The sequence below is a fragment of the Berghia stephanieae genome, chromosome 4 (genome assembly GCF_034508935.2).
Source record: "Berghia stephanieae isolate SIO BIC M18660-M18661 chromosome 4, UCSD_Bste_1.3, whole genome shotgun sequence".
Classification (NCBI taxonomy): Eukaryota; Metazoa; Mollusca; class Gastropoda; order Nudibranchia; family Aeolidiidae; genus Berghia; species Berghia stephanieae.
The window spans coordinates 475,945-495,317 of NC_088363.1; the positions used below are offsets into that span (position 1 = coordinate 475,945).

General features: G+C 36.3%; 1 protein-coding gene across 1 annotated transcript; it reads right to left on the minus strand.

The window, feature by feature from the left end:
• Positions 1–7,709: 7,709 nt before the first annotated feature.
• LOC144969879 (uncharacterized) lies at positions 7,710–17,831 on the minus strand. Its single transcript, XM_078908914.1, has 8 exons — positions 17,690–17,831; positions 16,079–16,295; positions 15,121–15,213; positions 13,454–13,673; positions 12,215–12,344; positions 10,928–10,990; positions 8,953–9,130; positions 7,710–7,837 (listed from the first exon to the last, which is right to left on the minus strand). Exons 2-7 carry the CDS (start codon positions 16,269–16,271, stop codon positions 8,957–8,959), a joined length of 873 nt encoding a protein of 290 aa, XP_078765040.1. The 5' UTR covers positions 16,272–16,295; positions 17,690–17,831; the 3' UTR covers positions 7,710–7,837; positions 8,953–8,956.
• Positions 17,832–19,373: the final 1,542 nt, after the last annotated feature.

Sequence of the window (19,373 nt, forward strand, 5' to 3'; positions counted from 1 at the left end):
TGTAGTAGAAGAAGCACTAGTGGGAGTAGTAATAGTAGCAACTGTTTTAATTGCTTTTGCTGTTGTTGTTATTGTTGTTGCCAACAGCAATACATAACATGCATTACTATTAGGTTGTTGATGTCTTTGGTTGTGTGTGTTTTTTTTGTTTTTTTTGTTCTTGATGGCCTGGCCTATAACAGCTTGTGTCTCTGTCCGAACAAAATGTAATATCACCTAACAGGCGTCATGTTACATTCTCCATGTTAAGTTTTGCTGTTGGCCAGGGACCCCTTGTCAAGCTTTTTGAACACGTTTAGTGGATATTGCGCTATAAAAAAGCTCAATTATTAGTCCTCCAAAGGACTGGTAACGTACACACTTCCAATGATTTTGGAATCGCAATCCAGAAGGTATGACGTTTTGACTTCTCAACCCTAATGGATCCCGTGTTTGGCCAGGTTCTTCGTTTTAGACCTGAGTACAGTGACAGCTTGAGAGTAAAGAGCCTTTTCCAAGGACTCAACTATGCACTGAGTGAGGCTGGAACCCAGGACCTTCCGATCCGAAAGCAAGTGTCATACTACAAGACCAACATAAAAAAAAAACAAAACAAAATAAAGACATGAATAGTAATGTACGGTATTTATGTCTTTATTGTTTTTTGTTGTTGGCTGAATAAGAAGGGTTTTGATCCCGCAACATTCCGTTTCTGGTATTTTGTTCTTCGTTGAAGCTTTTGTATACATTTTTGTTTATTACCTTTTACAGTCCACAGCTTGTAGCAGCTTTGGTATCACTTTGATAAGATTCGAACCAGTTCTTTTGACATCACACCTTTAAGCTCTCTTAACCCACTCAATTCCAGAGATTTTTGCTACTTTTCAAAATTGGAAAAAAATGTATTCAAAATGATCATGAGTGTCACAGTAAAGGTTGTTCACAATTATCTTATTAAATTTTATTTTATTAAGAACTGAATTCATCTCACTCCAGTAATATTTCGGTAGGCTTAGATAAACTTTACCTTCTAATATTAGATCGTCTTTCCTTTTATAGCCTTCCCTCGAATTAATTTCTAATTAGTGAATACTTTTCGTTCTACATTCTGTCACGTAGCCACTTATTATAAAAGCTGATAGGTCTAACATTCGACACTCACTTTCTCTCCACAATCTATGCCGGACGGCCAGTCGCTCTATTCCTATATATATATACTGGAAGATTTTTATCTTTTGGGACTTTGTAGATATTATATCTACACCATTAAGACGCCGGAGCTTTTAACTTTGATTGTATAATCTTCAAGGATCAAACCCAAGCCCGCTGTCAAGGACTACACAATAACTTCTTACCAATTGCCTGGAAGTGGAATTTTACGAGTCCAATCCCGTTATCAGAGGAATAGATCATCCAAGCCCATCAACTGTCTGGAAACGTAAACTTACGAACCTGACATATTATCATAAGTTACGTAAAATATTCATATCTCTATTTGTAACTGCCACGATCACTGTTTATCTCTTTTAATTAAATTTCATCATTATTTTTATTTCATTGTAAACAAATCGTTAATTGTTTTTCATTTATAGTAACTAGTAAATTCTGGGGCCTCATTCTACATAGATCTTTATGCATAGTCGAGTAGCTCTTTACTCACTTGAGACCATGACAATGAGCATAGATAGTTTTATTCAACTATCATTGACATGCAAAAACTAAAAATAACATTAGCTTTGATACTACGCCTATAATTTGTCTCAGTAAAATGTAATAAATAGGCGTGGGGTTGAAGGAACCCGGTGAGTTAATTCTATTCGTATCTTATAATTTTATTTTGTGTCCCAGGATCAACGATCTCGCTTATTTATAACGACGGAGACACGGTCAGAACCAAACTGTCCAAAGCCAATGATGACGACACAGAGGGCTGCTTCAAATGCGTGTGTAATGATGGGCAGCAGAGATGCAAGTACATCCTTTGTAACGTTAGAAATCCTGACAAGAGGTCACTCTGGTACAGTTAGGTCACCGTGAAAAAGATAATATAGTAAATGTGACCCAGAGTTCCATAACGGTATCATGACGATATGGATCTGATGCTCTAATTAAATTTCTTCTTTAACTTTTAAACGTTGAGTCAAAATAAATGTTTCAAATTGTACTTACTGGGTGGGGATCCTGACCTCCCATAGTGGGCAGGGAGGTACATATTGTGTCTTCTATCCCCTTATATCTGTTTTCCAACTTGCTTTCTGTCTTTGTCTTGGCATGAGATTACTTGGTTTTGTCCTGGCACTGGCCGGAGTCCTAGATGGGAGGGAAACAGTCAAATGCATAGTTATTGTTTTGGGAGATGATATTTTTTCCTTGTAAATCATCTCTCTGTAATGTATTATTGTTATTTTAATGTATAATGTAGGCATTTGAGTGTATTCCTCTTTGTTGGATTTTGTGCTTGTGTCTGGATGAGACTTATAGGTGATCTCAAACTAGGTACATTGGTGTATGCTCTTGGAATCTACATCTGATCCCTATTTGTTCCCAGTTCCCCTATATCTTACTTTTTCTTGGGTGCTTTAATTGTAATTCTAGAACTTTTTACTGTCCCATTTTCTTCCTTTTTACTGGCGCTGATATAACCTAAATGTGTTGCAAGCGCCGTAAAACCATTAAAAACAAAAAACAAAACAAATTGTACTTATCTTTAACTTTTAAACGTTGAGTCAAAATAAATGTTTCAATGTGTATCTTATCGTTTTTTGTGGACCAAACGGTCAGGACACATCGTGTTTAAGCCTTGGTAAACAATGAGAAATGGATAAAATTGTGATTTAAAAATTTCAAATGTCCATAAAAAACGAACGTTTCGGTTAAAACCCTTCAAAAGACGTTCACTAATACAATTTACATGTAGATTATCTATTCAATACTTCAGAACGTCCATTCATTTCATATTTTACTCTCTGACGTATGATTTAATATTACACTATATTTGTCAAGAGCAACTCTGTATAAATTGTTCCTAAACATTGAACATTCATGAGTTACTTCCCTGGATCAGATGTCGCTTGCACTATAATATTACCGCAATCCTTTGTATGAGGCCCCCCCCCCCCCCCCCCCCCCACCTTTTTAAAAAATACTTCTCAATCTTTCCTCATGAAAAACTCCACCTTCAGGGCATGTGGTCTTATGGTAGTATGACTCGTTTTCGAATCGGAAGGTAACTGGGTTCGAGCCTCGTTTGGTGCATAGTTGAGTGGCTCTTTTCTCACATTCTCTCACCGTACTCAGGAGTAAAATGATGGCCGTTAACAAGCGTTGCCTCGGTAGGAAAAAAAATTGTATTATCACCAAACAGGCGTCATGTCTCGTTCTATATGTTACGTCAGGGACACTTTGTAAAGCACTTTGAGCACGTTGAGTGGATATTGCTCTATATAAAAGCTCAAGTTTTTCAATATTTGGGTAAAATTCATCAGGAAAAATGGACGATCTGAAGAATGGAATTGAAGCTATGTGAAAACTAATTTTGGGGGGTGTAGATAGCTCAGTTGGTAGAGGGGGGGGGTGTAGATAGCTCAGTTGGTAGAGGGGGGGGTGTAGATAGCTCAGTTGGTAGAGGGGGGGGGGGTGTAGATAGCTCAGTTGGTAGAGGGGGGGGTGTAGATAGCTCAGTTGGTAGAGGGGGGGGGGTGTAGATAGCTCAGTTGGTAGAGCACTCGCTTCACACGCAAAGGGACCAAGATCGATCCCGGCGCAGTCGAGATTTTTACAGACTCCCCTGTCCACCCAGCAGTGAATGGGTAGCTGGGTCTGTTCGATATGGCGGAGAGTCTACTTTGAGATAGACTAGCGTCCTATCTAAAGGATAGCAAGCAATTGTTATTGCCCGCTCCATGGGCCTAAAGGCTCTGAAAGACTATTTAAAAAAACGGGTTTATTGAATGGTTTGAAAACGTTTATATATGACACGTTAAGAAAAAAATTGAGCTTTTATATAGCGCGATATCATCTAAACGTGCTCAAAGCGCCTTACAGGTGGTCCCTGGCCACTGGCAACATTTTATATGTAGAACGAGACATGACGCTTGTTAGGCGATATTACATTTATTTACACCCGAGTACAGTGAGAGAAAGTGAGTAAAGAGCCTTCTCCAAGGACTCAACTATGCGCCGAGCGACTCGAACCCAGGACCTTCCGATCCGAAAGCAAGTGTCATTCCACAAGACCACATAGCCGCACTCAGGTTGGCTTGCGTGGTTCAGCGGTATGGTCATTGCTTTGTACCCGAAAGGTACCGAGTTCAATCACCGCCGCTTCGCTGTGTGGCCTTGCGCAAGTCACCTCGCCCTAGCTCACCTTGCTGCATGCTCTGCGGCTGACGCCTGGGCTATTCGTCTTCCCTTGTAATAGACCCTAAAAGACAAATTTCCCCATGGGGATGAATAAAGGGAATTTTATTTTTATTTTTAATTTATTTTTTGGACACCGTGATTTATTCTGTTTACATCTGATACTTCTCTATACGTTCTTTTTCTCATCATTATGTATACAAGTGCCCCCCCACCACACACACTTTATCAGAAATTTATTCAGATTATTCCGTGTCACACAGGAGACTTGAAGGCTATGTGGTCTAGTGGTATGACACTCACTATCGGATCGGAAGGTCCCGGGTTCGAGCCTCGCTCGGCGCATAGTTGAGTCCTTGGAAACGGCTCTTTACTCACAATCTATCACCGTACTCGGGTGTGAAAAAGTACCTGGCTGTTAACAGCGTTGTTTCTGTCAGAAAAAAAAATTGTATTATCGCCTAGCAGGCATCATGTCTCATTCTATATGTTACGTGTTGCTGTTGGTCAGGGAAACCTTGTAAAGCGCTTTGAGCACGTTTATCATGTGGTACAAATATTGACGTCCGTAAGGGGCTATTCCAATTTTATCATGACAGAGAGACAATGTTATCTGCCAGGTACTCATTTTTCACCTGAGTGAAGTGAGAATGTGAGTCAACAGATCAGGAACCGACCAGTTTAAAATGGAGTGTCACACGACAAGACCACAATGCCTTATTTGTTTTCAACGTTGAATGATTTTAACAACAAAAACAACAATAACAACAACAACAACAACAACATTAGCAACAACATAAAATACAACAACAATAATAATAAGAACAAAAACAATAACAGCATAAACACAACATCCAAAAAAAAAAATCCCGACAACAACAAGATCAAAAACAACAAAAGCAACAGTGACAAAAACACAAATAATAAAAAACTACGACAACAACAACAATACAATAAACAGGAATTCACTGAAAAAAGCAATTCACAAATCGTTTGAAACCAAAAAAGAATTTTATTACAACTCTAATACCCCCCCCCCCCCCCCCTCAAAAACCACCATCATGCTTAAAAGTTCTTTTTAAAACATCGAGATGGTTATGAATTTTGTCTTCTGAAATAGGTAAATAGATACAAATATAACTATTATAAGAATATCACAGAGAGCTTTTAAGGGAACAATATAACAGATATATCACAATATAATATCACAGATAATTATAACATTAATATATCACAATATCATAATATATATATATATAAATATATATATATATATATATATATATATATATATATAACGGAATATCACAGAAAGCGATCATCACAAATCATCAGAAGACTTTGAAGGACATTAAATTCTTAAATGAAAATTTCTTGTTACGAGCGATGGTATCAAGTACCTTTTCAAGAAAAGTCTAATAAAGTATGTGAAAGTACAAATATAAAAATACAAAAAACAACTTGAAATTTTGTAATTGAAAGATAGAAAATAATATGATATGTCTAAAGGAGTTAAATAAATTATAGTTGTCTAAACGTTTGATTGTAAGATGAAAGAAGAAACACAGACCAGAACTCTTACAGAAACAGATGAGTACATGACAACACACTTTACATTTAGCTCAAGTCAAAGTGATACTAGGCTGCTAGAAGCTGTGGACTGTACAAAGTAATAAACAAACATGAGTATATAACAACTTTATACAAATAAAGAACAAAATACCCAAACATGGAACGTTCCGGGCTCAAAACCCTTCTTCAGTCATCTACAAAAAGACGATGAAAACAGAAATGCATTCCAATGTTTTTATACAGAAAGGATGAAGCAAATATTTCTCTGTACTCGATTTGTTCTTTTAGTTATGTAGTTATATTTCATAGTTATTTTTGTTGTTGCTGCTTGAAGACGAGTAATGAGCCCGAAACGTTCCGTGTTTGGTATTTTGTTCTTTTTTTTTTGGTTTAAAGCTGTTTTACCCGCGTTTGTTTATCACTTGTTACATTTAGCTAAGCTACAGAAATAAAAGACTTAATTAAAAATAGACAGATATTAAAGCCAAATGTTGTTTACTTGTCTAAATGATAATCTTCTGAGATATCATTTGATTTTTACAGTTTTTACAAATCCATTCATTAACTAGTCTATTGCCAAAAGTATTAGGAGAAGAAAAAGTAGGAACAAGTTTGGGACACGAAACAAACAAATTTAAATAAATAAAATGACGCAATATTTCTTTTTATTTCCGAAACGAATCAGTTGGAATTTCACTCTCAACCCCATTCCAAATTAATTTATCATCACATATATCTTTGATTATTCACAATAGTGAGGATTGGTCATCTAATTCATAACACTGTCTTTATATGAAACATATTATCTTCAAATGGTGATAAATATTCAATTCATAACATTATTATATGTAACCAACCATCTAAAACGGTGTTATTTTGAGGTTGACTTCTTGATGCTTATATACTATGTTAATTTAAAAGCCTTTGACATGAACAGTCCTGACTACGTATGATATGTTATATGAATCTACACGTCAACTTATAAAATCGTGACTTGAATGGAAACTTAAAATGATGAGACTGTTTTTTTTTTGTTTTGTTTTCGTTCTATTTTTAACTTCAAACATTTCCAAATTCTGATGACTTTGATTTTAAACTTTATTTTCTCGTCATAGATGGAAAAAAAAAATTTTTAATGACGTCATTCAGCTCTTTGTTAAAGTTTTTAGTAAGCCATTTCTATGAGTAGTTCTCATCACTAAACTTTATTGATCAGTCTATAAACACGTTCAAGTCGTTTTGTGTGTTGGTTCCTTTTATCCAACTGGTGGATGTTGTGAGTATTTTACCTAAACGCATAGCATCAAGAGCTCGTTCCGAAACCATAATTATTACCAGACAGAAAGACAAACACGACGGCGGGTTACACATCAAGTGTAGTTATTTAGAAGAAATAAATAATAACGTGAAGTTGAATGTAAGCTTCAATTTAATTACAAAAACAGATCAAATGAACGTTTCGGGTTTCCCCTTTATCAACAAAACAGGATGATTGAAACACCACTACCACATCATCTCATTCATCTGTGGTGTTTCAATCATCCTGTTTTGTTGATAAAGGGGAAACCCGAAACGTTCATTTGATCTGTTTTTGTAATTAAATTGAAGCTTACATTCAACTTCACGTTATTATTTATTTTTTCGAGCTTCGAGCAGCAACATTTACACTTATTTAGAAGAAGAACGCGGCATCCGATTCCTCCTCCTCCTCCTCCTCAACGGGAGGATCTTCAATGGGAGTGATGGGCCGGGAGGTTCTAGGAGTTTCCAGGTCCGCGTCGGAGCTGTTCAGCAGGGAGTTGAGCCACGAGGACGTGGAGCTCCTGCGTTGGATGTTGGATCGGCTCCTGCTCAGAGAGGTGGAAGATGCCGCTCTCGGAATGTAAGCACGGCTGGAGGCAGGCGGGGTGATCGTCTCTTCAGCAGGCTGTTTGGACGAAACAGTTTGCATCAATTTACCAATTTAAAAAAAATAATAATTTACCTACTTACTTATCCGAACCAGCGACCACCTGAGCTCTAGCCCTTTGGTCTTGTGCCATGACGTAAAAGAAAAAAATAATTTTAAAAAATTGAGCTTTTATATTTTTGTGCTTGTTTCTTAAGGGTTTTTACGGCGCTTGCGACACATTTATGTCATATCAGCGCCAGGGCTATTATAGGGAGTAATATCCACTAAACGTGCTCAAAGCACTTTACAAAGGGCATTAACCAACAGCAACACGTAATATATAGAACGAGATATGATGACGCCTGTAAGGCGATATTACAAATTTTTTTTCAGACGGAAACAACGCTGTTAACGACCATAGTACTCATTTTACACCTGAGTACGGTGAGAGAATGTGAGTAAAGAGCCTTTTCCAAGGATTCAACTATGCACAGAGCAGGACTCGAATCGAGGCCCTTTCGATCCGAAAGCGGGTGTCATACAACTAGACCACATAGCCGCAATTAACTGCTGTACTCTCGAAAAATATGTATTTAAAAATTTGGCCAGACGACTTGTTCTTCAAATAACGATCAATTTAAATGACCCTCATCTTGGCAACAACTCTCAAACTTGGGACTTCGTAAACTTTTGAATCCTTGGTTTGAGTGTTTTTGTCACGATAACCAAAGGGTAACAGGAAATTGCTAATATATGCTTAATGCTTCAGAAACCGGAACAAAATCCGGCCTCACGATTCTTGAAGACTACTGTCATTATTAGCTCTCAAAAATGTTGGAATAAAGTTATGGGCCAGGAATCTAAGATGGTCGCCATCATCATCATCATCATCATTATCATCACGTCGTCGCTATCATCATCACCATCATTATCATCATCATCATCGTCCTCATCACTATCATCATCATCACCATCATCATTATCATCATGATCATCACCATCATCATCCTCACCATCATCATGATCATCACCACCATCACCATCATCATCATCATCATCACCATCATCATCATCATCATCATCATCCTCACCACCTATCACCATCATATCATCATCCTCACCACCTATCACCATCATATCATCATACTCACCAGTTCAGACATAGAATCTGCCCTTCTTCCCAGGCGACTTGACGTCACTGGTGTTGTTGACTTTGTTGTTTCCACCCGTCTTGATATTGGTCGCTGCCGGAGCAGCTGCAGCGGCCACCATTGCGCCAGTTGCAGGAATGGGGGGAAGGGAGGAGGTAGTACTTGGGCGACTAACAGTCTGATGGAAAAAACCCCAAAATCAATTAGATTAAAAAAAAAATTGAAACCGGTTTATAAATGGAATGCATTGAAGACAAATTGCTCACCAGTTCTATACCCCCCCCCCCCCCAGCCTTAAAAAAATTTTGACTGACACAAAACATAACCTTAAACATTTAATTTTATAGTCATAGAAAGAATTTGGTGAGAACCAATCACCCCTAGTATTGATTGGGTAGCTGGGTCTATTAGAACTTGCGGAAAGTATTTTGCGATAGACTACGTCCAAATTCAAGTGGGCATGTCTGCAATAATCAAGGGAGATAACGACTTGTTACATTATAGATAGAATGAAGTTGACATCACTCATGTCTTTGTTATTGTTTTTTGCCATCCGCGTTTATGAGTAATTCTCAATAAACTGTACTAACCAGACTATAAACGTTTAACGTTACACATAGTTTTGTTGTTGGTCTGTTATACTTCCGGATGGCAATGTTGTGAGCTTCTTAGCCAAGCACATACAATCTATAGATAAGAGTCGGTCACCAAGCTCCAGCATATCATATTGTAGAACATGCTGGAATATGGCGTCCTGGAATCCATTTAGTACGGTATCATAATTTTTCATATTTTGGATATAATTATCAACATTGATAGCAATGCTCTGTTTGAGTCATAAAACAAAAATGAATATAACAGCTTCAAAAAAGAACAAAATACCAAACACTAAACGTTTCGGGCTCAAAACCCTTCTTCAGCCAACAACAAAACCAATAAAGACATAAATACATCATTACATTCCAGATAGACGACAGAGAACCTAAAAAAAAATATATGTCGTCTATCTGAAATTTAGTAATGTATTTATTTCTTTATTGTTTTTTGTTGTCGGCTGAAGAAGAGTTTTGAACCCGAAAGGCTCTGTAATTGGTATTTTCACCCGCCGCTGCGCTGTGCTGTGGCCTTGAGCAAGTCACCTCGCCCTAGCTCAATTTGCGGCGCTGCACTGCGCTGAGGTCTGGGCTATTCCAGTAGTCCTTTGGAATAGACCCGAAAGACAAATTTCCCCTACGGGATGAATAAAGGGATTGATTTATATATTTATTATTATTAATTAATTAATATATATATTTTATTATATATTATATTATTATTATTATTATTATTATTATTATTATTATTATATTATTATATTATTATTATTATTATTATTATATATTATTATTATTATTATTATTATTATTATTATTATTATTATATTATTATTATTATTATATATATATTATATTATTATTATTATTATTATTATTATTATTATTATTATTATTATTATTATTATTATTAAATATTATTATAATTATTATTATTATTATTATTATTATTATTATTATATATTATTATTATATTATTCTATTATTATTATTATTATTCTTCAAGAAATCCTGTTTACTAAGAATCAATCATTGTTTATGCTGTCATATAAAGACTCAAGAGTTGGAATTTTTGACAATCTGAGCAAACTAGGATGTAATTTTATAGATTGAAATTTGAAGCAAAGGTTTTCTGGCAAAAATGAATAACATATTTTTCAAACTGAACTAGGATATAATGTATTTTACTGACGTGTACATATATACAAGTCTGACATCCGAACGTAATAATGGGCCTAGTTTAACATTGATGTAATGGACAATATTTTGCGTAATGTTTTTTGGGGATTTCCATTGACAACAATGAGCCCATAATATAATGAATTGGGTTATCAGACCTGAAAATAAGTGCACGTTGTGTAGGCCTAATACTAATGGTATACCTGGCTAGGAAGAGGTCCTTGCATAGCCTTGAATGCTTTGTTGAATCCGTCCTCATCTTGTTCCTACAGAAATATAAAGCATGGTTGCCATAAAATTGTCATCAATACCTTCATCATTATTACCTTTATCATAATCATCATCACAATCACCATAATGATCATCATCATCATTATCATTATCATCATCATCATCACAATCACCATCATCATCATTATCATCACCATCATGATCATCATCATCATCACAATCATGATGATCATCATCATCACAATCACCATCATCATCAGCCAAATGAACACTAATTCTAGTCGTCCCTTCTACTCTCTATTCAAAATTTAAAAAAAAATTTATATAGCGCAATATCCACTAAATGTGCTCAAAAGTTCTTTACAAGGGGTCCCTGGCCAACAGCAACACTTAACATGTAGGACAAGATACGACGTCGTTAAGGCGATATTACAATTCTTTTCGACAGAGAGAACAATATTAACGAATGGGTACTCATTCTACACCTTAGTACATCGAAATAATGTGGATAAAGAGTCTTTTCCAAGGACTCTACGTTCTGCTTCTCAGATCAGGACTCGAAAACAATGGGATACCAATGACGCTAACGAACACCCCCGAACAGCTTGGCTCAGCGGTACGGTCTTTGCTACGTAACCAAAAGATGCCTTACTCGTGTGGCCTTGAGCAAGTCACCTCGCCAAAGCTCAATTTGCGGCGCTGCATTGCGGCTGATGCCTGGGTTATTCCAGTCTTCCCTTGGAATATACCTTAAAGACAAATTGCCCCTTGGGGATGAATAAAGGGAATTTATGAACCAGACTTTATCCATGATCAATGGAGCACAAAAAATCAAAAAAATTTGGGGTCAGCGAGAGGTGTTGACTTTAAGCAGAAATTGACTTTAAGAGAGTTGACGTTATATGGGTTCCACTGTATAAGCATCTAACCCCGAATAGTAGAAAACGGTAGAGGCTGCCTGAAGCCTGTGGTCGTGAAAATACTAACGAAAGAGTAAAAATGGAGAGGCTTCGTATGGGAACAAAACAGACAATGGACGTTTCGGGTACAAACCCTTCGTCAGAACAAAAATACACAAATTAATGTGGAAAACAAATAAAATAAAATGCAAAATATTTTGCATTTTATTTTATTTGTTTTCCACGTTAATTTGTGTACTGTTGTGCTGACGAAGGGTTTGTACCCGAAACGTCCATTGTCTGTTTTGTTCCCTAACGAAGCCTCTCCAATTTCACTCTTTCGTAACACCGAATACAAACCTCGACTTGGTAAGTCTTGTTGTCAAAGTTAAAGTTTTCATTCTTGGCCGATTCTTCACTACCAGAGTCGAAGGAACTCCTGCGGTATGCGGCGCCTTTTTTGCAACAAAGTCTGCTCCAGTAGAGGCGTCTAGAAAAGATGATAAAAATAGCCAATGGGTTTTCCCAGTTTTCATTGTTTACATTTACAAGAAAATATAGGATAAAAATAGTTATTTAAATAGTTTACATAGCACAATACTCTTGAGTGTTTTTGAGAAGAAAAAAACAATTATGCCCTTCTGCCACGACATCATAAGATATCACCGCCTTGGCATTCCATGAAGGAATATATATAATTTAAGAATAATCAATGTTTCCCCCCCCCCCCCTCCCTTTTGTTTTCATTGTTTTCAAGACAATATGGGACAAAAACAGTTATTTTACATAGAGTGTTTTGAGAAACGTATAAATTAAAATAAACAAAAAAAAAAAAAAACAACAAAAAGACTTGAGCTTTTATATAGCGCGATATCTACTAAAGCTGCTCAAAGTACTTTACAAGGGAACCCAAGCCAACAGCAACACTTAACATGTAGGACAAGACATGACACTGGTTAGGCGATATTACAATTTTTTTTCGAAGACAGCACTGCTTACGGCCAGGTACTCATTTTACACCTAGGTACGGAGAGAGAATGTGAGTATAGAGCCTTTTCCAAAGTACTCAATTATGCGCTGAGCGAAAGGCTCGAACCCAACCTTCTGATCTGAAGGCGAGTTTCATACCGCTAGACCATACAGCCGCACATTTACAAGACAATAAAAAAGAATATAAATCGTTATTGACAAAGCGCATTTCCATGGATTAAACAAGCCCAATGTGTATGACTATATAACATTGTTTCATTTACAAATAATTACAAATAAATATTCATTGCTTTATGGCATTATGTTCATATGTTATTTTATAACCTTTATATACATTCATTTGTGTAATTCAAGTTTGTAAAACTTAATTTCCTATGGATAGATAAACCATATTTATTCTTTTATTAATTCATTCATTTATTTAATCATTTATTTATTAACTTACTTGTTGATTTATATATTTATTTACTTATCTGTTTATTCATTAATCTATTTACATATTTACGTAACCAACGTCAAATTAAAACAAAAACGAAATAGGAGAGAAATAAATGACTATAAAACTAACTAAACAAAACAAATAATAAAAAATAAAAAAGACGGATTTACCCTTTTTTGAGAGCAAACAGGTACCACATGATGAGAACAAGGAGAATAACAACGATGACGACAACAACGATAAGCCCGATCATCCATCCCTCAAACCCATCACACTCTGGGTTGTCAGAGGGACATATACACGTATGTCCATCCACACCATCTTGACATATATATGGCCATTTACAAGGGTTTGCGGCACATTCGTCTGTGTCAATCTCACAATATGTGCCTGAGGAGATAATAATACTATGATCTTTATTGTCCAGAAATAATAATTTAAAAAAATAAAAATTATGCCCTTCTGCCACGATATCATAAGATATCGTCGCCAAGGCATTCCTTGAAGGAATATAGATAATTCATCAAACAGGATGTCTGATGTCAACAGGAATCACCCATGTTGTCTAAGTGAGCAATTGGGGGGGGGGGGGGGGGGTGCTGGTAATAATCCAAGGAAAAAAGTGCCTGAAGTGAAGCTCAAACCCGTGAGCTTCTGGATCACAGTGCAATGCCTTAACCACTCGGCCACCTGGCCACTTCGCCCCCTAATAACAATAATAAATAATAAAAAATAAATTCCCTTTACTTTATTCATCCCAAAGGGGAAATTTTATTTAGGGTAGCTTCCAAGGGAAGACTGGAATAACCCAGGCGTCAGCTGCAGTACAGTGTTGCAAACTTGCTCAAAGCTTCCCTCACAACGTAGCAGGTATTTGAACTTGGTACCTTTCGATAGCAAAGACTGTATCGCTGAGCCGCGCTGCCCCGAATGGCAACTCATGTTTGGCTTCATTGCATTGCTAAATCAGTGAACATTCTCTCTCTCTCTCTCTCTCTCTCTCTCACCCCCCCCCCCCCTTCTCTCTCTCTCCTCTCTATCTCCTTTAGCATGTTCAATGCGCTTAACAATTTTTATTTATTCCCCCAGTAGGCCATATTATGTACGAACAACTATAGGAGTTTGCAGTGCATTTCTCCTCGTCATTCTCACAGTATGTACCCGATAAGTTGTCAGTAATTGATAGTTCTTCTGAGAAGTTGTCAGTAATTGATAGTTCTTCTGAGAAGTTGTCAGTAATTGATAGTTCTTCTGAGAAGTTGTCAGTAATTGATAGTTCTTTGGAGCCATTAGGCTATGTAGAGCCGGAATTTACTCCGAATCCTGACCTCCCGTAGCGGGCAGGGGGGTACATACTGTGTCTTCTATCCCCTTATATCTGTTTTCCAACATGCTTTCTGTCTTTGTCTCGGAATGAGATTACTTGGTTTTGTCCTGGCACTGGCCAGAATCCTAACTGGGAGGGAAACAGTCAAATGCAGTTATTGTTTTGGGAGATGATATTTTTTTCCTTGTAAATCATCTCTCTGTTATGTATTATTCTTTTTATTTTGAATGTATAATTTAAGCATTTGAGTGTGTTCCTCTTTGTTGGATTTTGTGCTTGTGTCTGGATGAGACTTGTAGGTGATTTCAAACTAAGTACATTGGTGGTATGCTCTTGGAATCTACATCTGATCCCTATTTGTTCTCAGTTCCCCTGAGAACAAATTTCGACTTCACTCAGGATAGATCACAAACCATTTGCCAGTGAAAACGAGTGCTCTACCAACTGGGTGAGGATCGAAAAATGTTGGACTTCTAAGACTGAGAGTAAATATTATTCTTTTCTTATTACCTTCAAACCCTGAGGTACAATTGCATACATAGTACGTCTCAAAGCTAATGGCTCTGTAGACATTCTCACAGTTGTAGGAAGCGTTCTCGGGAACTGAAAATGAAGTAAATACAAATTCAAATGGAGATGAATTTTATTCTCATAGGATCGTTGAGATGAATTGACTGTAAAATCGGATATTTTATGGAAAGAGGTATAGACTGAAACAAAGAAGAGTTCTTTTACGTGATGCCTTGTTCTATATCATTTTTAACATCATCATCATCATAGTGATACCACTACTACTACTACTACTACTACTACTACTACTACTACTACTACTACTACTACTACTACTACTACTACTACTACTGCACTACTACTACTACTACTACTACTACTACTACTACTACTACTACTACTACACTACTACTACTACTGCTACACACTACTACTACTACAACACTACTACTACTACTACTACTACTACTACTACTACTACTACACTACTACTACTACTACTACTACTACTACTACTACTACTAACTACATACCACTACTCACTACTACTACCTACTACTACATACTACTACTACTACTACTACTATTACTATACTACTACTACTACTACTAATTTACTATACTGATAATACTAATAATTATTATTATTATTATCATCATTATTATATTATTATTATTATTATATTATTATTATTATTATTATTATTATATTAATAATATTATTTATTATAATATTATGATTATTATTATTATTAATATAATTATATTTATTTATTATTCCCATCATCACCACCATCATCATCATCATCACCACCACCACCATCACTACCACCACCATCATCATCATAACCACCACCACCACCACCATCATCACCACCACCACCATCACCACCACCACATCACCACCACCACCACCATCACCACCACCACCACCATCATCATCATCACAATCACTTACGTCCACACACGCCGTCATTGAGACAAGGCCTGGCCATAACGCTGAAGTTCATGGTGATCACACTGGACAGAGCCGAGCTGGCATCCTGGACGTAGATCTGTGCAGGATCGATTCCCCAGTAATCGTCGTTGGGGACGTAGTTGTACTCGTAGTAAATCCAGGCGTATTCTTCAGTTGTTTTGGTCAGACCCATGTTGTTGCAAGGAATCTCAGTATTCTGATTGATTAAGGAATATAGATAATAATAATAATAATAATAATAATAATAATAATAATAATAATAATAATAATAATAATAATAATAATAATAATGTACTTTATTCATCCAAAAGGAAATTTTTGTACAGACGTATAAAAATGCCGACAATGATACATACATAAACATAATATACGTAAATATAATGTGGTAAAGTAAAATTTGGTAATCGGTATTATAGTACAATAATATTGATAGTTTGCGCTTGGCTAAGAAGTTCACAACATTGCCATCCGGAAGTAAAACGGACCAACACACAAAACTGTGTGTATCCATGAATGTTTATAGTCAGGTTAATACAGTTCAGTGAGCATTACTCACAAACGCAGATGGCAAAAAACAATAACAAAGACCTGAGTGACGTCATCTATACGATTCTTTCATCTCTTTGTATTTATTAAACGAGCTATTTTTATTGTGCCCAATAACACAACGAGCTAACTAGAACCGTTGGAATTGTATTCATGCGCCGCAAAAGATTATTTATAATTACAATAAACCTTGATGAATAGGAGACTGCGTGCGGGGTTATAAAAATGAGGATTATAAAAAAATTGTCAAGAAAGGGCCAATAGACACTTAGATAACCACATCTCTCTGACAGTCGTCATGATGTAAAAAATGGCAGTGACAGATAAACATAGCAAACTACACAGGTTCTACTATCAGACATAACCAATCAATGCTTAATTTTTAACGTTTATTATCTGATTGTGATAGCTAATCACCCATTTATCGATATAAAAACAATAGCAATGATCAGAGAGAGGTCGATATCATTCACGTTATTGTTTACAAACAACCATCTATGTTTGTCCGAGCACGTGTGAAGGTGTGTCCCAAATTACATGTTATGATTTGTCAAAAATCTACTGGTTAATTCAGTTTGCTACAGATGTAAACCTGCAAAAAGTGTAAACATTGAGGTGAGAAAAGCTCAATAAAAAATCAAGTTTGAAACATTTTGACAATAAGGTTCAACAGTCGTGACGTCACTTCCCTCGTAATGACAATGACGCATGGTAACTGGTTCTAAACTATCGGAACAATGGCAGATGCCATTATCTCCATCCCCTCCCTAATGAAATACTTTTCCGACGAGCATAAAAGTGTATCCGGAGGAGAAAATCATTATAAATTTGATCATGTTTTGACTTTTATACATTCTGATCACATGACAATTTGAAAAAGTTCTAGTCAGCACGAAGAATAAAAAGTTTCCTGGGCGGACGTGACATCAGACTATTGAATACTATTTGAGGTGATTTAACCTATTGAAATATTAATAAAAGTTTTCTTTCCAATATGAATGGTAAAAAAAGTGTCGCTTTTTTTTTGTCACATTGACAACTTACGGAACACGTGGGCACAAATGTGGACGAGGAGACCAAGGTCAAGGTTCCATTGACAGGGTCAGACAGGTACACAGTGAGTGTGTCTGAATCATCGTTGTCGTAGGCCCCAAAGATGAATGTGTAGTTAGTGTTGTCCGATGTGTTAAAACGTTTCTCTTCCAATAATAATAATAATAATAATAATCTTTATTGTCCAAATTAAAGGCAATTCATGTGAGGTAAACAATGCTCAGTTTGGTTCATGGTATGAACATCAACACATTTACAAATACAGACACAGCCATACACGAACATACACGCTTGCACATTGTTTCTACACGTGTATACAAAAGAAATGAGCGTACATACAAACACATATACATACATACATACATACATACATACATACATACATACATACATACATACATGCAGACATACATACAAACCAGCATATCATCGTATATGCATGCCTACATTCATACATACATACATACATACATACATACATACATACATACATACATACATACATACATACATACATACATACATACATACATACATATATACATACACACAGACACACACACAGACAGATAGAACGATACGATATATTTGCTGGGACAGCAGATAACCATATTATAAATATAGTGTCTTATATTAAGAAGAAGATGGCAATGATTGTGATGATGATGATGATGATGATGATGATGATGATGATGATGATGATGATGATGATGATGACTACGATAATGATGATGATGATGATGATGATGATGATGATGATGATGATGATGATGATGATGATGATGATGATGATGATGATAACGACGGCGGCAATGTCGATGATGAAGATTCACGACACTGCTTCTCGTTATTTTCATTGGTTGTCTCATTTTTCCACAGAAGATTTGTTAATTAATTTTATGGCGGTTGGAATGAAGGTTGTCTTATGTCGATTTGTCCGACATTTTGCTTCTAGATACCGTCTTCCGGAGCGCAGAAGTTGGAATTTTTCGTTCAGCGGATGCCTCTTTTCGTTGATAATGTTAAAAGATTTCTTCTCAACTGCATTAATATAAGTTGTGTCAAGGCTTCTAAGGTCTGTGTTAATTATTTTTGAAGCCTCTCTGAGGGTTCTATGTAGTTTGGATTTTTCTTTTGTTCCACAGCTTCCATACCACGTTGTGATGCCAAACGAAACGATACTCAATATTAATGACTTGTAGATTTGTATCATGGTCTTTCTGTTCACATTGAAAGACCTTAATTTTCTGAGTATATACAAGCGCTGGTTACATTTTTTGATGACATTGTTGGTGTGCGATTCAAATCTTAGACTGTTATCTATAATTACACCAAGGTATTTAAACGTTTCAACAGTTTCAACCGCCTGATTGTTAATTTTTGTTATTTGTCTTGCTCTTTTTCCTATTTTTCTGTGATCAAACAGTTGTTCCTTTGTTTTTGTTACATTGAGCTCTAGACAGTTATCGGCACACCATTTGCTGAATTTACTAACTTGCTCAGTGTATTTAAATTCGGAGACGGAATCATTGAGCAGGCCGAGTATTGCGGTGTCATCAGCATACTTGATGAGTTGGCAGTTATCAAAGCTAGCCACACAATCGTTTGTATAGAGGATGTAAAGTAGAGGTGAGCTTACACACCCTTGTGGGCATCCACAGGGCAACCTGAAATC